The 25211-nt window shown below is 37.6% G+C and overlaps 1 protein-coding gene across 30 annotated transcripts in view; it reads right to left on the bottom strand.

The window, feature by feature from the left end:
* Positions 1-3077: 3077 nt before the first annotated feature.
* Positions 3078-25211, bottom strand: part of CLHC1 (clathrin heavy chain linker domain containing 1) — a 62128-nt gene continuing 39994 nt past the window's right edge. For 22 of the 30 annotated variants that reach the window (XM_054473970.2, XM_054473960.2, XM_063649368.1 and 19 more), the window contains 4 exons: positions 14419-14593; positions 7944-8146; positions 5041-5220; positions 3078-3420 (listed from right to left, as the gene is read on the bottom strand). In XM_054473970.2, the coding sequence (XP_054329945.1) occupies positions 3224-3420; positions 5041-5220; positions 7944-8146; positions 14419-14593 (755 nt within the window). In that variant the 3' untranslated portion in view covers positions 3078-3223. The remainder of the gene's footprint in view (positions 3421-5040; positions 5221-7943; positions 8147-14418; positions 14594-25211) is intronic. The other 8 variants (XM_054474008.2, XM_054473978.2, XM_054473987.2 and 5 more) reach the window with 3 other exon arrangements.

Below are 25211 nucleotides of genomic sequence, written 5' to 3'. Positions count from 1 at the left end.
ATTTTTATTCAAGAACACAACAAATTATAACTACTAGTAAACTGACAGCTTTATACACCGAACATTTGTTAAATGCCGTTTTTTTCTGAGAAAGAATGGAAGAAATGTATGAGCTTTCTATGAAATGTAAAAAGTTAAAAAAAAAAGCCTCTGCTATGATTTTTGACTTAACATATGCTGTAGCAATCCAACAGAATTCCAGGCACCTAAAAAGTAACAGGTTTTCATCTTTTAAAGTTAAAAAAGTGATTAATTTAATGGTCATTTCTTAGTTAATTCAGGATTTAGGAAAAGTTCTAAATATTAAAAAAAAATTTTTCATTAAATTAGACTTCTGTTCAACATCTCTAAACCTTTCCAAATGAATGAATTTAGTAGAAATTCATTTTGATACATGCTTGACTATAATAAACAAAAATGTAACTAGTTACAATTAAATCTTTCAGACCTTGGAAGAAATATCTTCCTTTCCTCACTGGTATGGTAGAAAGAAAACCTAATATGAAATCAGAGAAACTTAGTTCATCATGACACTTGCTTTGCAACTGCTATGTAAAGCAATCAATGGCAAGAGGAAAAAAGGAGAGAAGACACACTCAAGACAGCAAGACCTAATAGAACACATGAACGTTGGTTAAATCTTCATTGGAACAATTCAAATGTTAAAAGGTATTTTTAAGCAACCGGTGAAATTTGAATATGGACTGGCTATTAGATAATGCTAAGGAATTATTATTAGTAACTTTTAAAATACGCTGTGTGTTTCCATTGAGGTTGTGATCTTGCTAGCAGAAATTGTGTGCAAAATAGGTATTCAGTAGATGTTGTTGATGCTGATGTTGAATTGTAGTATTTGAAATTTAGGCTGAAGGTCAAGAAGCATTGGTAAATAATTTGTACCTTTTCAGAATTACTGAATTTTAGAGTTGGAAATGACAAGAGGAGGTATCTACTCAAAATAAATTTATCTTAAGCATGAGGAAAAGGACACATAGCTAGACAGTGGTGGGGCTGGTCCAGAATGCAGGTTTCTGTGCTGAGGCCCAGATTATACCTCCTTCAGTGTAGCTTACATGGAGGCTCTTATAGCTTCAAAGCCCTCTGTAGCTCACAACTCAATTCTTTCTCCTTCCTCATTTAACTTTATAATCTTGCTCTTCCTCCCAACTCCATTTTCCATCTCCAGGCATTTTAATTTATATTCACTTGACAACTTTTACTTTCCTTGGGAAAGCTGCTAAAGGCAATGCTAATTGAGAAGGAGTAATAATGAGCAAAGGAAAAACAAGGCAAAATTAGAATAACAACAACAATGGCTGTTTAAGCTTTCTCTAGATTTATATACCTACTTTATCCTCCTGGCTTTCATGGAGACATTTTTTTTTCTAAGCTGTGTCAATGGACATATAATAGCTTTCTATTAATCATACAGGTCTCAAAGAAAAAAAAAAAAAAAAAAAGGTTTTAAGCCATTGGTACACAAAGAACCAGTGCTGCCGAAATACCTCTCCCTTTCCATTCCTTTTTTCCATCCTTTATCTGCTCTTGTCAACAGCCTGTATGAAGGCCAAAAATCAAAATATTATTTTGATAAGCCTTTTAGTAATAAATTGCTTTTTAAACTATGCACATGTATTACTTTAAAAATGCTACATTTTAGAAAGCTGAATTATAATTATCCAGTACTCTGTTTAGCACCAAATGGAAAAATTAAAAACTCAGCTTGAATGCTTCTGAATTTATAAGATAAGCCAGGCAACCCTAATACGAGTGTGGACAGATAACTTAGTATCAGCAATAAGTTGTACCAATATATCAAACACTTTAAAGAAGGATAAACAATAAATACAAATGAATAGACATATGGGATTTAGTAAGTACAAACTAAGTAGAGAAATGTGTGTTTCTGGGGCCTATTACAAAGGAATTACAGCTATCTTTTACTAAGTTCCTCTATCATGTTACACACTTACACTACACATACATTATCACTAATCTTCACAACAAGCCTAAGGGAGGACTGCCCATATTTTGTAAATGAGTAAGAGGTAGGACAAGAATTTTAATATGAAGCTGTCTGACTCCCCGTTCATCTTCTTTCCACTATAACGTAAAAATACATATTCATTTTTATTTTAAATTTAGGAGGGGAAAAGTTATGCTCTTTGCTCTTATTCTAATAGCAGGTCATTTTAATTTTTTACTTGAAAATTTTTTTCTTTTTTTAATAACAGAGATGGGATCTCACTGTGTTGCCTAGCTGGTCTCAAACTCCTGGACTCAAGTGATCCTCCTGCCTCGACCTCCCAAAGTGCTGAGATTACAGACATGAGCTACCTTGCCCAGCCAGCAGCTCATTTTAACCATGTTCCATGGTCAAGGCTGACATTTAGCTAGTAAGCTCTGGTGTAGCATAAGGGCTAAAGGCTGTTCTGATTAATTAGGTATCTGTTCTGCTTGATTTGTGCCCATGCTATACTAATCATTAAATACTTTTAATATTACACCTGTCCATGGCACAGAACTTTCACAGTTTTCAATCAAATACTTATTCAGACACTTGAAATAATCCAAAACCACTTCTTATGACATATTTTCCATACCCATAGGTATCACAGGTCTATTTCTATGCAAAATTCGACTGGTCTTCTCTCTAAGTAATAACATGCCAAGAGTCCCAGCTTTTATACTAGAAGCCTAAGCTTCGCCATGTTTATATATATCAAAGCATGGGGCACATCTTTAAATCAGCAGTACAAAATTACTATATTCTAGGTTTTTGCCAGCAAGTCCAACCTTGAAATGACATCCTGCTTTTCTTGTCAAGTCAGGCTTGTAGCATTTCATGTTTGGGAAGACAGTCTAACACACAGGATACTACCCACACCTTCCTCAGTTCTTGCTATCATATTACATCACCAGAAAGTAATATATCTGGACATTAGCTTATGTCCTTAGATAAAAATGCCTACACTGTTTCACACAAAGCTATAATCTTGGATTTTATCAAGATTCAATATAAGAAATGACCATATGGGAAAAAGGAAGCAATAGTATAAATATTTCATAGACAAATGTAAATGTCATCATAACAAAAGTGTGATTTATTTCTGAGATCTTCTTACTCTAGGTTTATTTATAAGTTAGTTATGTTAAAATCGGTTTGCCCAACCAGCATACGTAAGGTGTTGTACAAGCTCCCTCAGCTGGTTAAGATATAGAACTACCAAAACACATGTTCCATTAGGTTGACTGCGTCATCCTCTTCAGAAATTTCTGTAACTGCAGCCTGAGATCGAAGAATAGACATGATGTCATTAGATAATTTGTCAAAGCCATTCTGTGAACATATATTTGCCACTTCTTGCCACTTTTCTATGGAGCAAAAGGAATCATTTATCATAAGACTTTCTACTGCATCTGTGGGGAAAAATACAATATTATAGTATGGCACTTATTTGATAATCTATACTTTAGTGATTCTTCAAAAATAGAAAAGGACATAATTTCAACTCAGTTACTGTTAAACTCTACCTGATTCCCCTAAGATTAATGATATAACATGCAGTGCTCAGTCAAGCTCATGGTAAGTACTCGTGTTAGTTCCTTCTCCTCCTCCCTTATCACTAACCTCTTCATGTCTCAATTCAACCCTCTACCACTTCTCACATTCTATGTCTCCACTCATCTCCTTCTTGTTAAGGTAGCAGATGTTGAAGGCTATGAGGCAGGAGCTCAGAAAGTGACGAATGTGGGCTCATCCTTACTCACAGAGTCTATAAGGCACCACTAGGAACTATCAAATAACTGTGGACCTATAGGTCGAGTTTTCATGATTTCAAACACATATAAATGCCTTAGTGGAGCTAACCCAAGGACTGAAGAAACTCTTTGACAAACTCTTTATCCGGTCTCTAGCTGGAGATCTCTTAATGATAGGGCTTCTATAACAAATATTTTTCTTAAGGAAATGAAATCATTTTGTTTGTTAAAGAAATTTAATATTATTTACTTTTAAAAATATCTTAGTGATCTATCAATTTATGGAACTCATTTCTTACCTATTACCTGCATTACTTATGGCACTTCATAAAAAAGGATCACTTTTTAGAATACTGTCATCACTATAATTTTATTTCTACCATAATTATTATTTTTCTATAAAAATATTTTAGTTGATATCTGTAACGATAATTTCAAAATATAAAGTTACCTTCCAAAATATGTTTTCAAGTAATTTAAAATCAAGTTGTCTGTTCAACTTCCTCTATTAAATTAATGAAAAGAAAATAAAAGTGAGTTTTAATTATTCTCTCTCTCTCTCGTTTTTTTTTGAGGCAGGGTCTCACCCAGGCTGGAATGCAGTGGCACAATCACAGCTCACTGTAGCCTTGAGCTCCCTGGGCTCAGGCGATCCTTCCACCTCATCCTCTCGAGTAGCTGGGACTACAGGTGCATGCCACCACACCTCGCTAATTTTTGTATCTTTTTCATAGAGACAGGGTTTTGCCATGTTGCCCTGGCTGGTCTTGAACTCCTGAACTCAAGCGATCCACCCGCCTCAGCCTCCCAAAGTGCTGGGATTACAGGGGTGAGCCACTGCACCCAGCCTAATTAGTTATTCTCTAATCCACAGCAGAGTTAGGTTTAGAGTGAATATCATACGTAAATACACATACATTTGGTTTAGGAATTAAAACATATAGTTTATATCTACATAACATTTAAAATACATATAAAAGCTAAATATACACATATGTCGACATATATAAAGTTTTTAGTGTTAGTGATTATAATTATTGTATTATTCCCCTCAGTCTTCATAAAGATACTCCCTTCATTCTAATTCTCTCAAGAAATATATCCTATTACCAATAGATTATTATTTACATGGCAGTCTTTACATTTATAAACTCCTAAAGTTAACTCTTGCTAAGAAGGAACTCTTAGGGAAATTTGAGTTAACTCATGCATAATCATCTTGAATCTCTCCCTAGATAACCCACTACTATTTCTTCCACAACATTTTATTCTACTTACCTATCCCACCTTTACTTATTTCTTGAAGTAGCTTAATGCCAACTGTTTTCATATCTACAGAGAACAGATGAAGTATGGCAAGACCAAAAGATAAAGATAGTTGTTTCTCATTCAACTCTTTAGTGAGACACTGAATTAATTCAACTTGGGGACATGACATTAATAGCTGCAACAGGTCATCTGAAGGCAAAAATGAAAAACTTTATCTCAACATCCTAATATGATAAATCAACTAGAAACTAGGACTAGCTAATGTCTATACCTGCCAATCAACAGTTTTTCTAATCCTTTCAAAGCCCTCAATGACCCACTCCAAGTTAAACTCAACAGTACTATCCCCTAGCCCCCCCTCAAAAAAAAATCATGCTCAGCATAGCAAAAAACAAAGGAAAACTACCCATAAGAGTATCCAAAACATAATCAAATAATTAGAATGAAAAGAAATGTGGTATAATAAAAATATAGATTGGCTATCAGGAAACCTGAATTCTAATCATAGCTCCATCAGTTACTTACTCATTTTGGAACTCAGTTTTCACATCTGAAACATGCTAGAATTGGAGATAATTTCTAAGGTTCCATCTAATACTACAGTTTGTTTGTCTATATCTTGTTGCTCATATTTGGACTAAATTCTGGTGAGTATAATGTCTTTCTTTCTGTGCGTTGCACAGAAAAAGCAACTCAGTCATTTTTTTCCTAAAACTATCAAGCATTTAGAAATTCAAAAATGAAAACTTTAGGAAGCCATTAGCTATTTCAAGTAGCTAGAGGTGGAGCCATATGAAGTTTCCTATATTTGACCACAAAAAGAACAATTCCATATGGGTTAATCTACTAGTTAACCACTGAGGTAATCTAAAGCTACAATTATGATTTGTATTCTTAAATTTTTTCAAAACAAAGTCTCATTGTGTGGCCCAGGCTGGAGTGCATGGCTCATCATAGGCATAATGATTGTGTACTATATCCTCAAACTCCTGGGCTCAAGCAGTCTCCCGCCTCAGCCTTCCCAATAGCTGAGACTACAGGCATGCACCACCATGCCCCACTCTATAGTATCAAATTTATAAACTTTGTATTAACTTCCTAAATTTTTTAAAGTAAAAATATTATTTTGGGGCCACAATAGAGGTAATTTTCAGAATAACTTCTGAGAGCCTTTCAAGAACTACCATAAACATAATTTTAACTCTGAAAGCCTTGGGTTTTAAAAATGTATTTAATATATAGAGATGTCCCACTATGTTGCCCCAGGCTACTCTTGAACTCCTCTTCTCCCTTTTGCTTACTACATTTCAAAATCCATTTTCTTTTTAAAAAAAATATTATTATTATTATTATGGGAAAAGATCTCACTCTGATGCCCAGGCAGGAATGCAGTGCCACAATCACAGCTCACTGCAGCGTAGAACTCCTGGGCTCAAGCTATCTTCCCATCTTAGCCTCCTGAGTGGCTGGGACTACAGACCCTATCCCTAAAATTTTTAAATTCTAAGAGTAATTAAAATCTATATCTGATGTCTAAACATTAACATATAATTCTTACATATGGAAAAATAACAGTTAACAACACAGAAACTGAAACTGTATACTTAGGTAATGGAATATTAATTAATACCTACTATGCCAGATTCTGTCCTGTCACTACATAACTAAATCACTTAGCTCTAGCTGTGCCTTAGCCTCTCTGTGGAAACATACTATTTTTTTCATCTATAAAATGGGACAATAACAAAACCTACCTCATAGAGTCAACATAAGGATTAAGTGAGATAATCCATGAAAAAAAAGCCTAGCTATTATTACAATGATAGTATAGGGCATGCTGTTATTAATGAAGAAATTTGTAACTTGAAAAAAGAAAAACATAAGATTCTAAGAAAAAGTCAATTAATTGCTTGAAAATGACCAGATTCAACAACCACTAAAACTCCTTTTTCCTGGAATAATGTGACCTAAAATGGCCATGTTTGGTTCCATTTTGCATCTTCTTAGAACTGGGATACATAGCCTGCAAATCAGGACAGGCACTGGCCAGGGGATGGGGAGATGTCAGCAATGCCTGTACTTAGAGTTATTGCCAAACTAGATCCAGAGTAAGAGATCTGCTCTTCCAACCAGGGTCACCCTAAGGTCCACAGTTCTCTCAGATTACCGTTCAATTGTAATCTCAGATTACTGTTCAACTGTGTTTTAAAATTCTGAAACAAATTAGAAATTCTTCATTTCTAATGCTTATATTACAGTTCAAAACATTATATATCACAGGCTGGGTGCGGTGGCTCACACCTGCAATCCCAGCACTTTGGGAGGCTGAGGCGGGCGGATCACAAGGTCAGGAGATGGAGACCATCCTGGCTAACATGGTGAAACCCTGTCTCTACCAAAAATACAAAAAGTTAGCAGGGCGTGGTGGCGGGCACCTGTAGTCCCAGCTACTTGGGAGGCTGAGGTAGGAGAATGGCGTGAACCCAGGAGGCAGAGCTTGCAGTGAGCCAAGATCATGCCACTGCACTCCAGCCTGGCAACAGAGTGAGACTCCATCTCAAAAAAAAAAAAAATTATATATCATGAATAAGTTATTTTAAAAAATCATATATGTAGTATGTTCTAGCATATCTGCTAAATTTATCTTTAAAACTGTATATTTCCAGGACTATCTGGTTTATTAAATGTTTGTATTTTGAGGAAATACATAATATTTTTGAATGTCTAGCATGAAAGCCAATCAGCTCCAGCTTACCTATGTTCATGAAAAATTACAAAAGAAATCTCTACTTATTAATATATATATAATTGATTTTATAACGTAAGTTTAAAGTAGTGCTTGCTATTATGGGTAATCTTACAATTAAAGCCCAGAATTCAAATGTATACAAATGGCAGAGTTTTTAACTTACCGGTAGTAAAGTCCTTCAACTGCTGTATGTATTCCATGACCCTATGAGTCTGACCCTGTTTACACAAGCAAAGAATAGCTTTCTTGTGCAGGCCGCATTCACTGTAGATAATCTGAGCTAAAGCCAGGCACTTGGCCTTGTTATAAGTATCCTGCTCCCCATAATCACAAATCACATCCCCAGCCTCCTCAGAAAATGTCAGTCTAGAACAAGCAGATCAATAAGACATATGTTAGAAAATTCCTGATGAGTGGCTGAGACTAAAATATTTGAAAATTCAGCACAGTAGAACTGGATTTTCTACTGCCTGTAAGAATTCCAAGTTACAATTTAATAGGCAATTGATTATGTAGGAGAAATTAAACATATCTGAGATTTAACAATAACAACAAAAAACAACCAGTGTGTATTCCCTCGGAGGAAGAAATTTTGGCTCCTCAAAAGCTCAAGTTTTAAAAAAATCCACAAACAAGATTAAAACTCTCCTAAAAAGACTGATAGGTCTAAAAATTACAAGGTAAACAAAAAATGCTCTCATAATTGGGGGTCTTAATATTCTCAAGCAGTTCTCTAGATTCTAAACCCTATGGAATATAAAAGCTTATTAAGTGTTGGTTATAGATAGTGACAACAATTTCAGCTCATAGAGGTAGACATTGCAAGCATTTGTACTAAAAGGAAAACAGAAAGTGCGACAGCACTGTTATTTTTTAAATTTGTTATAGATTTATAAGAGGCGAGAGGGGAAAATGGACATAATTCTGCCTATTAGGAAAGACTGAAGAAGCAGTTCTTTTGAGATGGCTCAACTGAATAGATTTCACTTGTACCAGCTTTTATATAAAACTGAATAGATTTCACTTGTACCAGCTTTTATATACAACTGAATAGATTTTAATGTACCACCTTTATATACAACTGAAGTTAATCATCTGATGTACTATCAGAGTAACTTCACCTAGAAACTACAGGCATAGCCAAAGAACATCTGTGTATGATTAAAGATATCACTTCTAATTACTGGTGGTATGAAAAGTATACTTTATATTTTTAATTAATAGTTACAAAATAACGGCAATCATATGATATTGGTGTCTGTATACAACTAAAAATGCTGATAACATTAAAATGAAATCCTGAACCCCCTACAAAATGTCTCTTTACTGAAAATTCAATAAATAAAGCCTTCTGTGTTTATTGGGGTGGGCGGCAGAGGGATGAGTCTAAATCAAAAGGCAGCCTGAGTACAAATCAATTATTTAGTTAAGCAATTCTCTGACTTCCACACTTTAATACCAACATATAGGTTTTAGTAGCTACAGTTGCCACAATTTCTGAGGCTGAACAAGTTAATTATTTCAGTCTATGTAGTGACTGAAATACTGTAGCAAAATCAAAATGCCAGTATTTTAGTATTTATTTATGTTATTAATGCCATTATTTTTTTAAGGGTCACCACCTCAGAGAAGGTCAGGGCTGGGAAGTGGGCCAGGGAAGTTCCCTCCCCCTTTTTCCCTCCAATCACCTCATCATACCCTCTTTCTGCTTTCCGAAAGTCCCCTGTTGGGATTTCTCACCCTTACTCCTAACTCAAAGAGGACTCTTTCTGGGACTTCTGAAAGTGGATCTGAGACCAGGCTAGCTCTGGAGAATATGAACAGCTAATAAATAAAATAAAACATGCTAAACCCCACAGTAATCTAAGACATATTTGATTATAAATTTGATTCTAAATTTTTTTAATGTCAAAATAAAGGTAATATACAATCTCTAACTCTACACATAAAATTTATTTATTGTTACTTTCTAGGATTGAGTTTGCAAAGTTAAAATTTCAGAGGATATTTATCTTCCTCTGGGAGCAATGTCTGCAATTAAGAGAAATAATACCAGTAAAGGATGATTTCTTAAAATTTAGACTTTGTAGACCAAGTGATTAGACTTTTCACAGGTAAGAATGACTAAGAGAGCCATGATTAGCCCGTAAGGCAGGCTGCTAAAGGGCTAGCTCTATGCTGAGCTTCTGGGAATGAACTGGAAGGCTTTTTAAGGTAGCCATGTGACAGACGCCAGATAATCACAGGCAGAAACCAGGAAACAGAGACTAAGTATGAAGAATGTGAATTGCCTTTAATATTCCCTATTATATTATCTCAGGATCCTTAAAACTAGCGGCATTTCCTCAATGCACGTAGTCACAGAACTGCATAGTTATTAAAAAATTTACATTCTTACAACTAACAGGTAGAATGGGTCAAGAACCATCACTATGTGTAAGAAACTTAATCTTGTCTGAAGTGTCTTTGCACTAGAACTTTTTATAAAAGGTTTTGGTAAAGAACATACACTTTCTGATGATGTCCTCAAGTCCAAACCATTTCCAGTGCTCCCTGATAAGTACTTTTTGTGGAGGGTGTAGAAACAAGATCAGGCAGAGAAAGAGAGAAGGGGGGCAAAGAGAGAAAAGAAGGGCATACATATGAAGAAGATATTTCCTAAAACAAAATTAACAGGCTGGGCGCAGTGGCTCACGCCTGTAATCCCCAGCACTTTGGGAGGCCGAGGCGTGTGGATCACCTGAGGTCGGGAGTTTGAGACCAGCCTGACCAACATGGAGAAACCCTGTCGCTATTAAAAATACAAAAAATTAGCCAGGCGTGGTGGTGCATGCCTGTAATCCCAGCTACTTGGGAGGCTAAGACAGGAGAATCGCTTGAAGCCGGGAAGTGGAGGTTGCAGTGAGCCGAGATTGTGCCACTACGCTCCAGCCTGGGCAACAACAGTGAAACTGCCTCTCAAAAAAAAAAAAAAAAAAAAAAAATTAACTATACGTGGACAGTAAATGAAGGCCATAATAAGAACGGGTGGGAGAAACACTCTGCACTGGTAAATAGTGCCATCAAGATAGCTTTATCGAGTTGCATGGGGAAACGGTGAATTTGAAATGAGTGCTAGTAGGCAGTAGTATGCAAACCTACCATTTTTATGTTTGGGATATTTCTAAGTCATGAATTTATTTAGGAAGTGCTTGCTTACTAATGTCCATTTATCTCTTTATAAGATGATACCCTTCTTAAAGATGAGAGCTGTTCATTATTCTCTAATATGTATTCTACATCCCTATGCATTCAGAGTCAAGTAAGCACAGCCCTTATGCTGCCAGCAGCAGGCTATAACTACTAGACAAATGACAGGGAGGCCCTTCCCTACTCTGCCTTCCAATATACACAGCCCAGCTCAACTTCACAAAGACACAGTATAAGCAGCTGCTATCTATTCTCTGACTGATCTTCATAAGTTGTTCTATCGTTGTGGTAGACACTGTTCTGGTGCTTCATCCAGGTCCCATTTACTGAACCAGTGCCCCTTCTCCAGCTGACTACTAACAGCTCACAGTCGCCCCCTTCTCTGAAGAATTGTCCTCAGGTGTCTGTAGCCACCTCACCCAGAAAATTATGCCTATCCACAACCCCCAGTAGTCTACACTCAACCCCCAGTGACTGATAGGGGTTACAAAAGGCCAGCCCCTTAATAAAAGGAAAGAACTCTGTAATGTCTATGCTCTGTAACCCTCCCCCTGTGATAATGGCTAATACTAGACTTGAACTGAGTTCACATCCTTGCTTGGCTCTTCTCTAAGTCCTATCCTATTTCATTCCCCTTAAAAATTTTCCTGAGGAGTAGTTTATTAGTAAATGATCTGCACCCTAATCCAAGTCTCAAGTTTTCTTCAAGGAAATAGGGAACCTGAATGCCAAAAATATTCCTCTCTGCTTCATTATATAGCAACAGTCTTACCTGTTCATGATAATCAAGTCAGTCAAAACTTCTAGACTCACAGACACAAAGTTGCAGGCATGGGAAACACAAATTTCCTGGGATGGTTAATCTTATGTGTCAACTTGACTGGGCCAGAGGGTGCCCAAATATTTGGTTGAACATTACTCTGGGTGTGTCTGTGGCGTATTTTGGGTTGAGATTAACTTTTTTTTTAGTTTGGAAGTATTTATTTTCAAATTGTAATGTCAATTTTACCAGTACTAAAAAAGAGAGAGATTGCTCTTATAACGAGTTACGTAGTTTGTCAATTTTTTTGTTGAGATGACAATGTTAATATATATACTTTTATTCATCTAATAAAGATGTCATTCACACATTCTATAAAGTTTCATTTTAATTAAGGGTTTCCTTCTCTGACATTAGTGCTATTATCAGAACAGGAAATTAGAAACTATGTCAAAAGCAACGTAAGCTTTTTACTCTGTGGCAACTGGCTGTGTTGTGTAGGTAATACTTACATTCCACACTTATTTTATTCTTACACTGGGAAAAACATTCCAATGTTGTTTGTGAGAAATCAATGAGGGAGGGGCTTGAGACTATATAAAAATCTGATTTATTACAACAGCAATTTTAAATGACCACTCTAACAGAGTACATGACCTGTAAGTGGTACTAAAAAATACTGATAGACTTTCAAAAATAAATTTAACATAATTCGTTTAATAATTTTCTCATTTTCCCTAATGTATATTTTTGTTGCTGTTGTTTGTTTTTTGAGACAGCATCTAATTCTGTTGCCCACGCTGGAGTGTAGTGGCATGCTCAAGCTCACTGAAGCCTTGATCTTCGAGGCTCAAGTGATTTTCCCACCTCAGCCTCCTAAGTAGCTGAGACTACAGGCATCGCCACCATGTCTGGGTTATTTTGTTTTATTTTATTTTTTTCATAGAGATGAGGTCTCCTATGTTGCCCAGGTTAGTCTTGAACCCCTGAGGTCAAGCAATCCTCCTGCTCTGGCCTCCCAGTGTTGGGATTACAGGCATGAGCCACCATGACCAGCCTTGAAATTTTCTTTATAAGCTAACAAAACTGATTTTCTTGTTTTGTTCAAGGCTTAACAAAATTCAAAACATTTCTAAGTAAGAAGTCAATGTCTGAATAAACTGTATAATTTTGCCAAACATGGTAATTTTAGGTGCATGGGAATAGGCTCTCAGGCCCTAAGATGGGTCCTTCTTCTTCTTTTTTTTTTTTTTTGAGATGGAGTTTCACTTTTGTTGCCCAGTCTGAAGTGCAATGGCACGATCTCGGCTCACTGCAACCTCTGGGTTCAAACGATTCTCCTGCCTCAGCCTCCCAAGTATCTGGGATTACGGGCATGTGCCACCCGCCCACCTAACTTTGTATTTTTAGTAGAGATGGGGTTTCTCCATGTTGGTCAGGCTGGTCTTGAACTCCCGACCTCAAGTGATCCACCCACTTCAGCCTCCCAAAGTGCTGGGATTACAGGCGTGGGCCATGGCAACCGGCCAAATGTGGTTCTTCTTTGCGTGACACTTGAAGACTGATTCTGCCCTACCCCAAGGTATTCATACAGGAATGTTCTATGAAAGGTCTTTACTTGCTCCCAGATAGATATGTATACAACTATGTATATCTCCAGGGTGAGTGTGCACTTACTTTATAATCATTCCTACAACTGCTTTATGGTTTGCCCATAATTATGAAAAGCCAGCAGGCATAGCAATTGTTCTACTTATAGCCAGAAGTATCCACGAGGAGAAAAAAAGCTTACGGGAAAACCTAAGATTCGTTTCTTAGATGACCTGATAGGATTTTCACCCTTTGCAGCTGTGTAGCTAGTGAGGAACATTCATAGACCAGGAAAATCAAACATTCGGTTGAAATGATGCTGTTCTGTTCTCTGCTCTAGATGGGAGCCATCTTCCCATAGATGTTACTTTAAAGGATCTCCTCTCCTTTGCCTATGTCTATTGATAACTCTTGTCAATTTCTATCACCCCGATAATAGTCAATATGAAAGTAATTTGGAATGTAGTGGTGTATTTGCTAAGAAAATTAGATCTCTACAGGAAACTAAATGCATATATATATATTTTTTAGATTGAGTCTCGCTCTGTTACCCAGGCTGGAGTACAGTGGCGCGATCTCGTCTCACTGAAACCTCTGCCTCCCTGGTTCACACGATTCTCCTGCCTCAGCTTCCTGAGTAGCAGGGACTACAGCCGTGCGCCACCATGCCTGGCTAATTTTTGTATGTTTAGTAGAGATGGGGTTTCACCATGTTGGCTAGGCTGGTCTTGAACTCTTGACCTCAAGTCATCTGCCCACCTTGGACTCCCAAAATGCTGGGATTACAGGCGTGAGCTGCTGCACCTGGCCACCACGCCTGGCTAATTTTTGTATTTTCAGTAGAGACAGGGTTTCACCATGTTGGCCAATCTGGTCTTGAATTCCTGACCTCAAGCGATCCTCCCACCTCTACCTCCCAAAGTGTTGGGATTAGAGGCATGAGCCACCACACCTGACCACTAAACACTTTCTGATTAATTGCAATAGGGATCTGAAGTAAATGTTCAAGTAACATATTGATAAAACTATTAATATTTTTAGAACAAACAACTTTATTAACCAAATGTCAAAATTAAGTTAAAAGCTTAACTTTGCTTACCTTTCCTGTGTAACCCAGTTGGTAACTAAATCTAACCGTTTTTCCGATAATCCACATTTGATTCCTTCCAGGGTTAGGGCTGCATCAACAGGACATCGAAAAGCATGACTTGTGATAAAGAGGGCCTCAAAAAATAAGAGTAATGGAAGAGGCTTTCCTCTAATTTTTCCAGCAGCTACAGAAAGGAGAAAATTTTCTGAGTCAAATACTTTAAGAAATAGTTTGCTTTTTCTTATTTCATATTACTATTTTTGTGCCTTTGCTTTTCTAAAACTTTGACAATCTAAAATTATAAATTTATAATTTTTAACTCATGCTTATAGATTAAACTTTATCTAAATGACTAAATATCACGTGCCATGTGAAGATGGAGGCAGAGATTGGAATGATCTGCTACAAGACAAGGGAGGCTAAAAATCGCTACCACCCACCAGAAGCTAGGAGAGAGGCATGGAATGGAATCTCCCCTAGAGCCTCCAGAAGGAATGAACCCTTGACACCATGATTTCAGAGCTCTGGCCTCCAGAATTGTGAGCGAATATATTTTTCTTTTAAGTCATAGGGTTCTCCTGTTAATGAGGCCAATTTGTTACGACCGAAGAGAACAAAAGGTGCAGCTTCAGATACACAGAGGATAAAATTCCTAATGCAAATTACCCTGCTTTAATGACCAATCAAATGAGGCAAATATAAAACTGGACATTTAAAGGTACATACTTAGTCTAACATACCCTAACTTTGAAAATAATGCAATGAGGATGACAAATTAGGATCCTGAAATTTACATGTAGATTCAAGCAGTGACCAAATAAAGTATGTCAATCCCAAATCAGCATGACTACAATTCATTTTTTATTAAGCTGTATGTACACTCAATGCTTGAATTTGCAGGGGAGGAAGACTGTCAATTTGAACTCTTAATTAATCCATCAGATTATTTTCCTTTTTGTGAGCAGAAAATAAATTTACCACCATATCTTATTTCCTAGATTTTTATTTAATTCTCCTCCTCAAAGTCAAGTGAGACAGTTTAGAGAGAACAACTGGATATGGATATCTTGGAATTTAGAGAACAAAAAGAGCAGAGCCTGATATTTGCCTGGAAAGTTTAAAGGTGAAAGGCTAGAGTGAGTAAAGAGAATTAAAGTACGAGCAAATTCTACTTTCACAAGATTGCATGTTCCTTAAGGGTGAAGGAGATTCCATGAAAGGCAGGTAGGCTGGTTGTCTTGAAAAGGCTCTCTCAGGGAGGTCTGCATGAGGACCAGATAACCCCACCTGAGAGAGTCTTTGGGGGTACACACCACCAGAAGTAGCTAAAGGGGAATCATTAGCAGCCAGCTAAAGTAATACCTCCTGAATCAATAAAAGGCACAATGGAAAGTCCCCAGTGAGGGAAGGCCCTACAAAGCAAAGACTAAAGCAGTAAACTAGGAGCCAACATTGGGCATCTACCACACCCAAGAAACATCAAAGCCTAATGACCACTGCACCAGTTGAGTAAGACCTTTCTTGTCCCTTATATAACCCCACTGTAAAGCTGCCTAGTGATTAGAAGAGGAGAGAGTAGCAGAGTAAAGAAGAAGCAAACATGTCTCCTGAGCCTCAATAGGTTCTAGAGCCAAATCAGAGCCTAACCAGGGTAAGGGGAAAAATTTTAGATTAAACAAGAGATTGCGGTTTCTATTTAGTTTAGACGAGACTTTTGGGTACCTAAAAATAAAACTATTAATATCTAAAAGCGAGTGAAAAAAAGCTATGTGACATGACCAAGATATTATCCAGTAAAAGAAATAGGAACGTCAACACAGCCCTTTTAAAGGGCAATGGTGAGGAAGAATAAAGTTGTTTCTTGCTTTGTACTCTATCAAGTCTAGCTTGAACTTTAGACTCTATCATGTCTGATCTATGATCCAGTTTCATAGATCAAAGCTTGGTAAAACCAGGTATGAAATAAAAAATGGATTCTGCGTCTGATTGACGGTCTACTAATGAAATGTATGGATTTTCACAAGATAATATATAATACCTATTTTTTTATTGTTCACAGACTTTTTAAACTTACTTCTCAACTCTCAGATATACTGTATTGTAAAGAAAATTAATTCTGAATAAGTGGCATGGTGCTAAAAACTCGTAAAGCTTGTATGGTGCTTTGAAATTATCAACTGGTCTTAACCAGTAACCCTAACAAGGTGGGTATCATTAACATTCCTAGTTTTCTTTTCTTTGTTTCTTTTTTTTGAGATGGAGTCTCGCTCCGTCACCAGGCTGGAGTGCAATGGTGCAATCTCGGCTCACTGCAACCTCTGCCTCCCGGGTTCAAGCAATTCTCTTGCCTCAACCTCTCATTTAGATGGGACTACAGGTGCGTGCTACCACGCCCGGCTAATTTTTGTATTGTTAGTAGAGACGGGGTTTCACCATGTTGGCCAGGATGGTCTCGATCTCTTGACCTCATGATCCACCTGCCTCGGCCTCCCAAAGTGCTGGGATTACAGGCATGAGCTACCATGCTCAGCCTGTTTTCTTTCTTTTCTTTCTTTTTTTTTTTTTTGAGACACTGTGTTGCCCAGGCTGGAGTGCAGTGGCATGATCACGGCTCACTGTAGTCTTAACTTCCCAGGCTCAGGTGATCCTCCCACTTCAGCCTCCTGGGTAACTGGGACTAAAGTCATGTGCCACCACGGCCGGCTAATTTTTTGTATTTTTTGCAGTGACAGAGTTTCGCCGGTTGCCCAGGCTGGTCTTGAACTTCTGGGCCAAGCAATCTGCCTGCCTCAGCCTCCCAAAGTGTTGCTATTACAGGCATGAGCCACCACACCTGGCCAACATTCCTGTTTTTCAAGTAATAAAACTGAGTTTCAAGTAGATAAAGTAGCTTGCTCAAAGAACACAATGCAAGTGTATATTAAAGACGAAACAAAGATATTGTGCCTCCTATCCAACATTTTATAACATTCTATCTTCTTCATGTTTTGTGATGTTAAATATATATACATTTACACACACACGTGATGGCAGAAGATAAAAGATTTCTTAGGCCAGGCGTGGTGGCTCACACCTGTAATCCCAGCACTTTGGGAGGCCAACGCAGGTGGATCACAGGGTCAGGAGTTCAAGACCAGTCTAACCAACACGGTGAAACCCCGTCTCTCTAAAAATACAAAAATTAGCCAGGTGTGGTGGCACCTGCCTTTAATCTCACCTACTCAGGAGGCTGAGGCAGGAGAATCACTTGAACCCAGGAGGCGGAGGTTGCAGTGAGCTGAGATCGTGCCACTGCACTCCAGCCTGGGTGACAGACTGAGATTCCATCTCAAAAAAAAAAAAACAAAACACACACACACACACACACACACACACACACACAGATTTCCTATACCTACTATAGATTAACAAGATTCATGACAATTCAATTAGACTTTCAGGTAAAGACGGTAGACTGAACACACACATTCAATTTTAGTTCATTAAAATCATTAAAATAATAGTAAAGGGATTTCATAAGAATACATTTAAAAGGAAATAACAAAATTCTGAAAGCCAGAAAATAGAGAGTAGAAACTAGCATAGCAGAGACTTAAAAGTTTGATTCCTAAACTACCAATAAGGAAAACCAAGAAGAAGCAATCCAATTCACACCAAACAACACAGAAAGTCTCAGGAATTGCCAGCACCGGGAACCTCTGTAATGAGATGGGCTAAAACTAGAAATCACGGCTGAAAGCCTATTTAAAAAGCTATTCCTCACCCAGTCAGATGATACTCCCTTCCAGGACCTAGAAAAAGCTGAGGCTTATTCTCTGAAAAAGATAAAACAAAATGTGTCTACATGAAGACAACAGGCACAGTTGAGGGTAGAAATACCAAACTATTAATACGCCTTTTTTGAATTTCCAGAGAACTTTCTTCATATCACTAGAATCACTCTACATGTAAGCTCCGTGATGCAAATCATTTTTGCAGGTTTCATTTTCTGCTATACCCCCAGCACCTAGAACAATGCCCAGCACATATTGGATAATCAATTTTGCTGAATGAAGAGTAAATGAATAAACAAATGAATGAGCTGGCTCCATACTTGTCTGCCTCTTTATCTCTCTTCCCAATTAGTCCTTTATCTCATTGAAAGGATTGGGTCTTACTAATCTTTGTATCTTAGTACCTAGGTCATAACAGTTTAATCTACAGTTAAAAACAGTCTATTTAATAAAATTTTCTGAAAATGTTATAGGAAAATACTGCTGTGAACATTATTTTATTAGAAGTTCCGCTTCTACCAATGATATCTTTGAGCTTTAATATGTCTTAAAAACTAGGTTTTATACAAACTTTTAAAAACAGAAAGCAATTGTCTAAAAAATAAGTATTTTAAGATGTAAGTAATTTTAATCGATTCTAAGCTATCAAACTTGAGATGGGCCTTCAAAGATCTAAGACTCTGAAAACATGAAAGTGTGGCTTACATGGACTACTATTCCTCGCTATATCTTTCTCTCTCCTTAGATAAAATAAAACAACCTACATCCACAGGGGAATGAAGTCTGAATTTCAGTTATGTATGTGATTCAGGAAGCCAAAGCCAACAAATTAACAAAGATCAGCTTCAGGCTGTTGAAACATTAGAGACCAGGCAGAGACAAACATAAAGCCTCTCCAGAGAACACACAGTAATCCCACAGTGGGGAAGAAATTAAGCTCACAATATTATCAATGTAAAAAGCTTACAATATTATAAATAAAAATTATCAGTCACACAAATCAAAGCACATCCATGAGCATGAGTTAGGATACCCAATAATCTGGAGAATTTGTATACTTCAGAACTACAAACAACTGACTATAAAAGAGAGTATAAAATATCTATGTCTGGCTGAGCACAGTGGCTCACGTCTATAATTCCAACACTTCAGGAGGCCAACGTGGGAAGAATGCTTAGGCCCAAAAGTTTGAGACCTGCCTGGGCAACACTGTGAGATGTCATGTCTACAACAACAACAGCAACAAAAACACATTAACCAGGCATGGTGGGTGTGCCTATACTCCCACCAGTATAGGCAGCTACTTGGGAGGCTGAAGAGGGAGGATCACTTGAGCCCAGAAGGTCAAGGCTGCAGTGAGCTGTGGTCACACCACTGCACTCCCACCTGGATGACAGAGTGAGACCCTGTCTCAAAAAAAATTGTATGTTTAAAATTATTAGAAATATAAAGGTAGAAATGGAAGCCATAATTAAGATGAACAGATTTTTAAAACAAGCAGATTTGAAATGTTCTAGAAACAAAAGATACGATCATTGAGGTGGCACTACAAATTAGTGGAGAAAGTACAGACTTTACATAAATAGTACTAGAACAGAGAAACTATATATTTAAAAAAATAAGGCCGGGCGTGGTGGCTCAGGCCTGTAATCCCAGCACTTTGGGAGGCTGTGGCAGGCGATCACCTGAGGTCAGGAGTTTGAGATCAACCTGGCTAACATGGTGAAACCCCGTTTCTACTAAAAACAACAACAACAAAATAATAAAAGAAATTGGCCAGGCATGGTGGCATGCACCTGTACTCCCAGCTACTCCTGAAGCAGAAGAATCGCTTGAACGTGGGAGGCAGAGGTTGCAGTGGGCCGAGATCGCGCCATTGCACTCCAGCTTGGGCAACAAGAGCGAAACTCCATCCCAAATAAAATAAAATAAAATAAAACTGGGCCAGGTGTGGTGGCTCACGCTTGTAATCCCAGCACTTTGGGAGGCCAAGACAGGAAGATCACTTGGACTCAGAGGTTCCAGACCAGCCTGGCCAATATGGCAAAACCCCATCTCTACCAAAAATACAAAAATGAACTGGGTGTGGTGGTGCATGCCTCTAATCCCAGCTACTCAGTGGTTGGGGCATGAGAGTCACTTGAACCTGGGAGGAGGAGGTTGCAGTGAGCTGAGATCAAGCCACTGCACTCCAGCTCAGGTGACAGAGCAAGACTCTGTCTCAAAAAAAAAAAAAAATTATTAAAGAAAAATACTGAACTCCCAAATCATACTGAACACAAAAACAAGTTTCAGGTAGCTTAAAAATCAAATGTAAACAGCAAAACGATGATATTTTCAGAGGAGAAAAAGGAAAAATGACTTAGGGTAGGGAAGGACTTTTACATAATACATAAAAATAATTAACCTCAGAGGAAAAGACTGATAAATTCCACTACATTAAAATTAAAAACTTCTGTTCATCTTAAGATATCATAATGAGAAAAGATTTTTGTAACTCATTTTAATTAACAAAAGATTAATATTTACAATACATAAGTAACTCCTAAAAATCATTGAGAAAAATATAGACAATCCAGCAGCAAAATGGGCAAAAGATCTTAAGTACTTCACAAAACGGGAAATCCAGATACAAGGATATATACGAGCTGAGTGCAGTGGCTCACACCTGTAATCCTAGCACTTTGGGAGGCCAAGGTGGGAGGATGGCTTAAGGCCAGGAGTTTGAGACCAGCCTGGGCAACATAGCAAGTCTCCATCTGTATAAAAAATTTTTAAAAATTAGCCAGGCATGGTGGCTCACAGCTGTAGTCCCAACTACTCGAGACACTGAAGTGGGAAGATCACTTGAGCCCAGGAGGTTGAGGCTGCAGTGAGCCATGTTTGTACCACTGCAATCCAGCCTAGGTGACAGAGCAAGATCCTGTCTTAACAAAAGGGTATATGCGTATACATATACATGAAAAGATACTCAATTTCACTGGTAACGAGGGAAGTTCATATTAAAACCATAATAAATTTACATGACCACAAGAATGATAAACATTTAAAGGTCTAACACTACCAACCATTGTCAAAGATATGGAACACAGGAAATCGCATGCATTACCATTGGGAATATAAATTAATACAAACACTTTGGGAAAATGTTTGTTATTATCTTCAAACGCTGAAGATATGCATACCTTATGACTCAGAGAGTTCAATCTTAGATACATATCCCAGAGTTTACATACATGCACCAGGATATATTTTCATAGCAAAATTGTTTATAATAGCCCCAAACTAGAAACCATCTACATGTCCATCCACCACAGAACAGATGAATACATTGTAGTATATTTCAATCTAGAAGATTTAAAATAAACCACAGTTACATGTAGAAACAAGGCTAAATTTCACAACTAATGTTGAGTGAAAAAAAGACATAAAATAATATAATTATAAGCAATAGTATAATTCAGGAACACATGCAGGATTAAAGAATATATACAATATAATTCAATTCACATTTAAGTGCAGTGGATTACAAGGATGTGATCCAGCTGCCTATCTCAGTAAATATAAAAGACATATTTTTATTTTCATAATTTCCTTAAGACACAAGTGAATATTTAAGGCAAAAATAGTAAAAATGTATATGATAATAGCACAAAAGAAGAAAGGTGATGGTAAGGTTCATGCATTACATGTAGAGTAGTAAATTATTAATTCAAGGTAAACTCTAGCAAGCAGTGAATATTATAATCCTTAGAATAACAACTAAAACAATAATACAAAGAAGTGTAGCCAAAAAGCCAAGATAGGAGAAAAGAGGGAATTCTTAAAAACTACTCAATTAACACAATATAAGATTGAAAAGAAGAAACTAAGGAACAAAGAACTGATGAAAATAATGGAGAAAAATATAGCAGAATGATAGGCTTAAGACCAAATATATCAATAATTTTGTTAAATAGTTATTATGTTAATTATGTTCAGTTATAGCAGATGAACTAAACTCTTGCTTCTGGCATGAAACCAGATAAAATATATAAAATAACAGCCTTCAAGTCATTGGACATAAGGCAGTGAAGGTTAGTGATCCTTGAAAGATGGGAGAAAAAAATCAAGGTAAACCCAACAATAGCCTCAGTTTACTGCCTGGAGAAAGTTTCCAAGCCAGAGTACAAAGATGGAGAAGCCAGTTAGAGTCTAGGTTCCTGAACTGAGAACATGGAGCTGGAAGTCTGGTGAGGTCAACGCATATAAAGATCACAGGGCAGAGTACCAGAAGAAAGACAGCTGCCTAGGGTAAGAGCTTCAGAGATCTGCACAGCATTCCCCACAGGTCATCAGCTGAGTACTGATTAGCACATACCAGTGAGGAAGCTACCTAAGGCCAGGGAAAGAACTATTCAGAAGGATTAGAGGGACTAATCCCTAGGGCTCAGAAATAGCTGAAAATAACTCTTCCACCAGAATGGCAAACTTGCTAATCCTCAGGTATCAGGTAGAATATTCAGAAGGGTTTTGCTTCCAACCAAACACTGCTCCAGTCCTGCCTAACAAAATTTGAAAACAAGCTCCAGAAGGATCACATTGCTTCCAAGTAACCTACCTATATCCCAGAACAAAGGTTAAGAAGAATTTACCAAAATTCAGCACCATTAAGGTAAAATTCTTTTTTTTTTTGAGACGGAGTCTCACTCTGTTGCCCAGGCTGGAGTGCAGTGGCATGATCTCGGCTCACTGCAAGCTCCGCCTCCCGGGATCACGCCATTCTCCTGCCTCAGCCTCCCGCGTAGCTGGGACTACAGGCGCCCGCCACCACACCCAGCTAATTTTTTTGTATTTTTTTAGTAGAGACGTGGTTTCACCATGTTAGCCAGGTTGGTCTTGATCTCCTGACCTCGTGATCCACCCGCCTCGGCCTCCCAAAGTGCTGGGATTACAGGCATGAGCCACCATGCCCAGCCTAAAATTCTTAATGTCTTGCATCCAATCAAAAATTAAACTTGCAAAAAAGCAAGAAAATATTACCCATAACGAGAAAAAAATTTAATAAATCAAAATTGACATGATAGAATTTGTAGAAAAGGATATTAAAAGTTATTATAACTGTATTATTTCACATTTACGAGGGAAAGATGGAGTATGTTAAGTAGAAACATGAGCTATATAAGAGAAACTCAAATCAAGGTTACAGAGATGAAAACTACAATGTCTGAAATGAAAAATACACTGGATGGGATTAACTGCAGATTAGATATTGAAGATTAGTCAATTTAAAAACAGCAATAGAAAATATCCAAAATAAAACGTAAAAGACTAAAACTTGGACAAAGAATAAATGAGCTGTAGGACAACTTCAAGCATATAACTGACATCCCTGAATCGGTGAGTGGGGAGAAGGGAGGCTGGGGCAGAAACATATTTGAAAAATAATGGCTATGTATTTTCAAATATGAGGAAAACCATAACCCATAGATCCAAGAATCTCAATGGACTCCAAGCATAAGAAGCATGAAAATAAAACTATACTAATGCTCACAAACAAATTGCCAAAAAAAAGTAAAGATGAGAAAAATCTTAAAAGTAGTCATAGAGAAAAGATACATATGTACAGAAGAACAAAGATAAAGATGAAATAACATTTCTCGGCAGAAATAATGCAAACCAGAAGACAGTGAAACAAAATCCTTTAACTACAGAAAGAAAAAGAAGGTCTATCTAGAATTCTATACCTAGTAAAAATACCTTTCAAAAGCGAAGGTAAAATGCAGAATTTAAAAGCTGAATGAATTTGTCACCAGCAGATCTGAACTAAAAGATTAAAGGTAGTTTTAGCAGGAGTAAAATGTTGCCAGATGGAAAAATATATATATGTTTTTGCAGACGGAGTCTCTCTCTGTCACTCAGGCTGGAGAGCGGTGATCTCGGCTCACTGCACCTCCGCCTCCTGGATTCTGGTGATTCTCCTGCCTCAGTCTCTCAAGTAGCTGGGATTACAGGTGTGTGCCACCATGCATGGCTAATTTTTGTATTTTTAGTAGAGACGGGGTTTCACCATGTTGGCCAGGCTGGTCTCGAACTTCTGACCTTGTGATCCGCCCACCTCGGCCTCCCAAAGTGCTGGGATTACAGGCGTGAGCCACTGCGCCCAGCCAGAAAAATAGATTTACACAAAGAAATTAAGATAGATATGGTATATGCTATGAATGTTAAGTATTTAGATGTGTAGTGTTTTTATTCTGTACATCAAGTGGTATAATATCACTTGAGAATAGAATGGAGTAAGTTAAAGATATAATCTATAAAACCTACAGCACAACCAAAATAAGACAATAATGAGTTATATAGCTCCTAAGTCAACAAAGGAGAAAAATATTCAATTAATCCAAAAGAAGCCAGAAAAAGCAGAAAAAAGGCTTAAAAAAAAAAAAAAAGAGAGAGATAAGAAAAATGGAAACAAAATAAAACACACCAGCAAAGTGTGGTGGTGTGGTGGTGCACACCTGCACTCCCAGTTACTCTAGACGCTGAGGCAGGAGGATCCCTTGAGTCCAGAAGTTTGGGTTGTAATGCATTATGATTGTTCCTATGAATAGCCACTGCACTCCAGCCTGGGCAACATAGCAAAATCCTGACTCTAAAAATAAATAAATAAAAACAAAACATAACATGTCAATAACAACATTAAATGTAAATAATCTAAGCACTCCAACTAAAAGGCAAAGACTGTCAGATTGTTGTTGTTGTTGTTGTTGTTGTTTTGAGATGGAGTCTTGCTCTGTCACCCAGGCTGGAGTGCAGTAGTGTGATCTTGGCTCTCTGCAACCTCTGCCTCCTGGGTTCAAGCGATTCTCCTGCTTCAGCCTCCTGAATACCTGGGATTACAGGCACTCACCACCATGCCCAGCTAATTTTTGTATTTTTAGTAGAGACATGTTTTCACCATGTTGGCCGGCCTGGTCTCAAACTCCTGACCTCAAGTGATCCACCCACCTTGGCCTCCTAAAGTGCTGGGATTACAGGCCTAAGTCACTG

This window comes from Pongo pygmaeus, chromosome 12, assembly GCF_028885625.2.
Source record: "Pongo pygmaeus isolate AG05252 chromosome 12, NHGRI_mPonPyg2-v2.0_pri, whole genome shotgun sequence".
Classification (NCBI taxonomy): Eukaryota; Metazoa; Chordata; class Mammalia; order Primates; family Hominidae; genus Pongo; species Pongo pygmaeus.
This window is presented reverse-complemented; position numbering and strand designations above follow the sequence as displayed.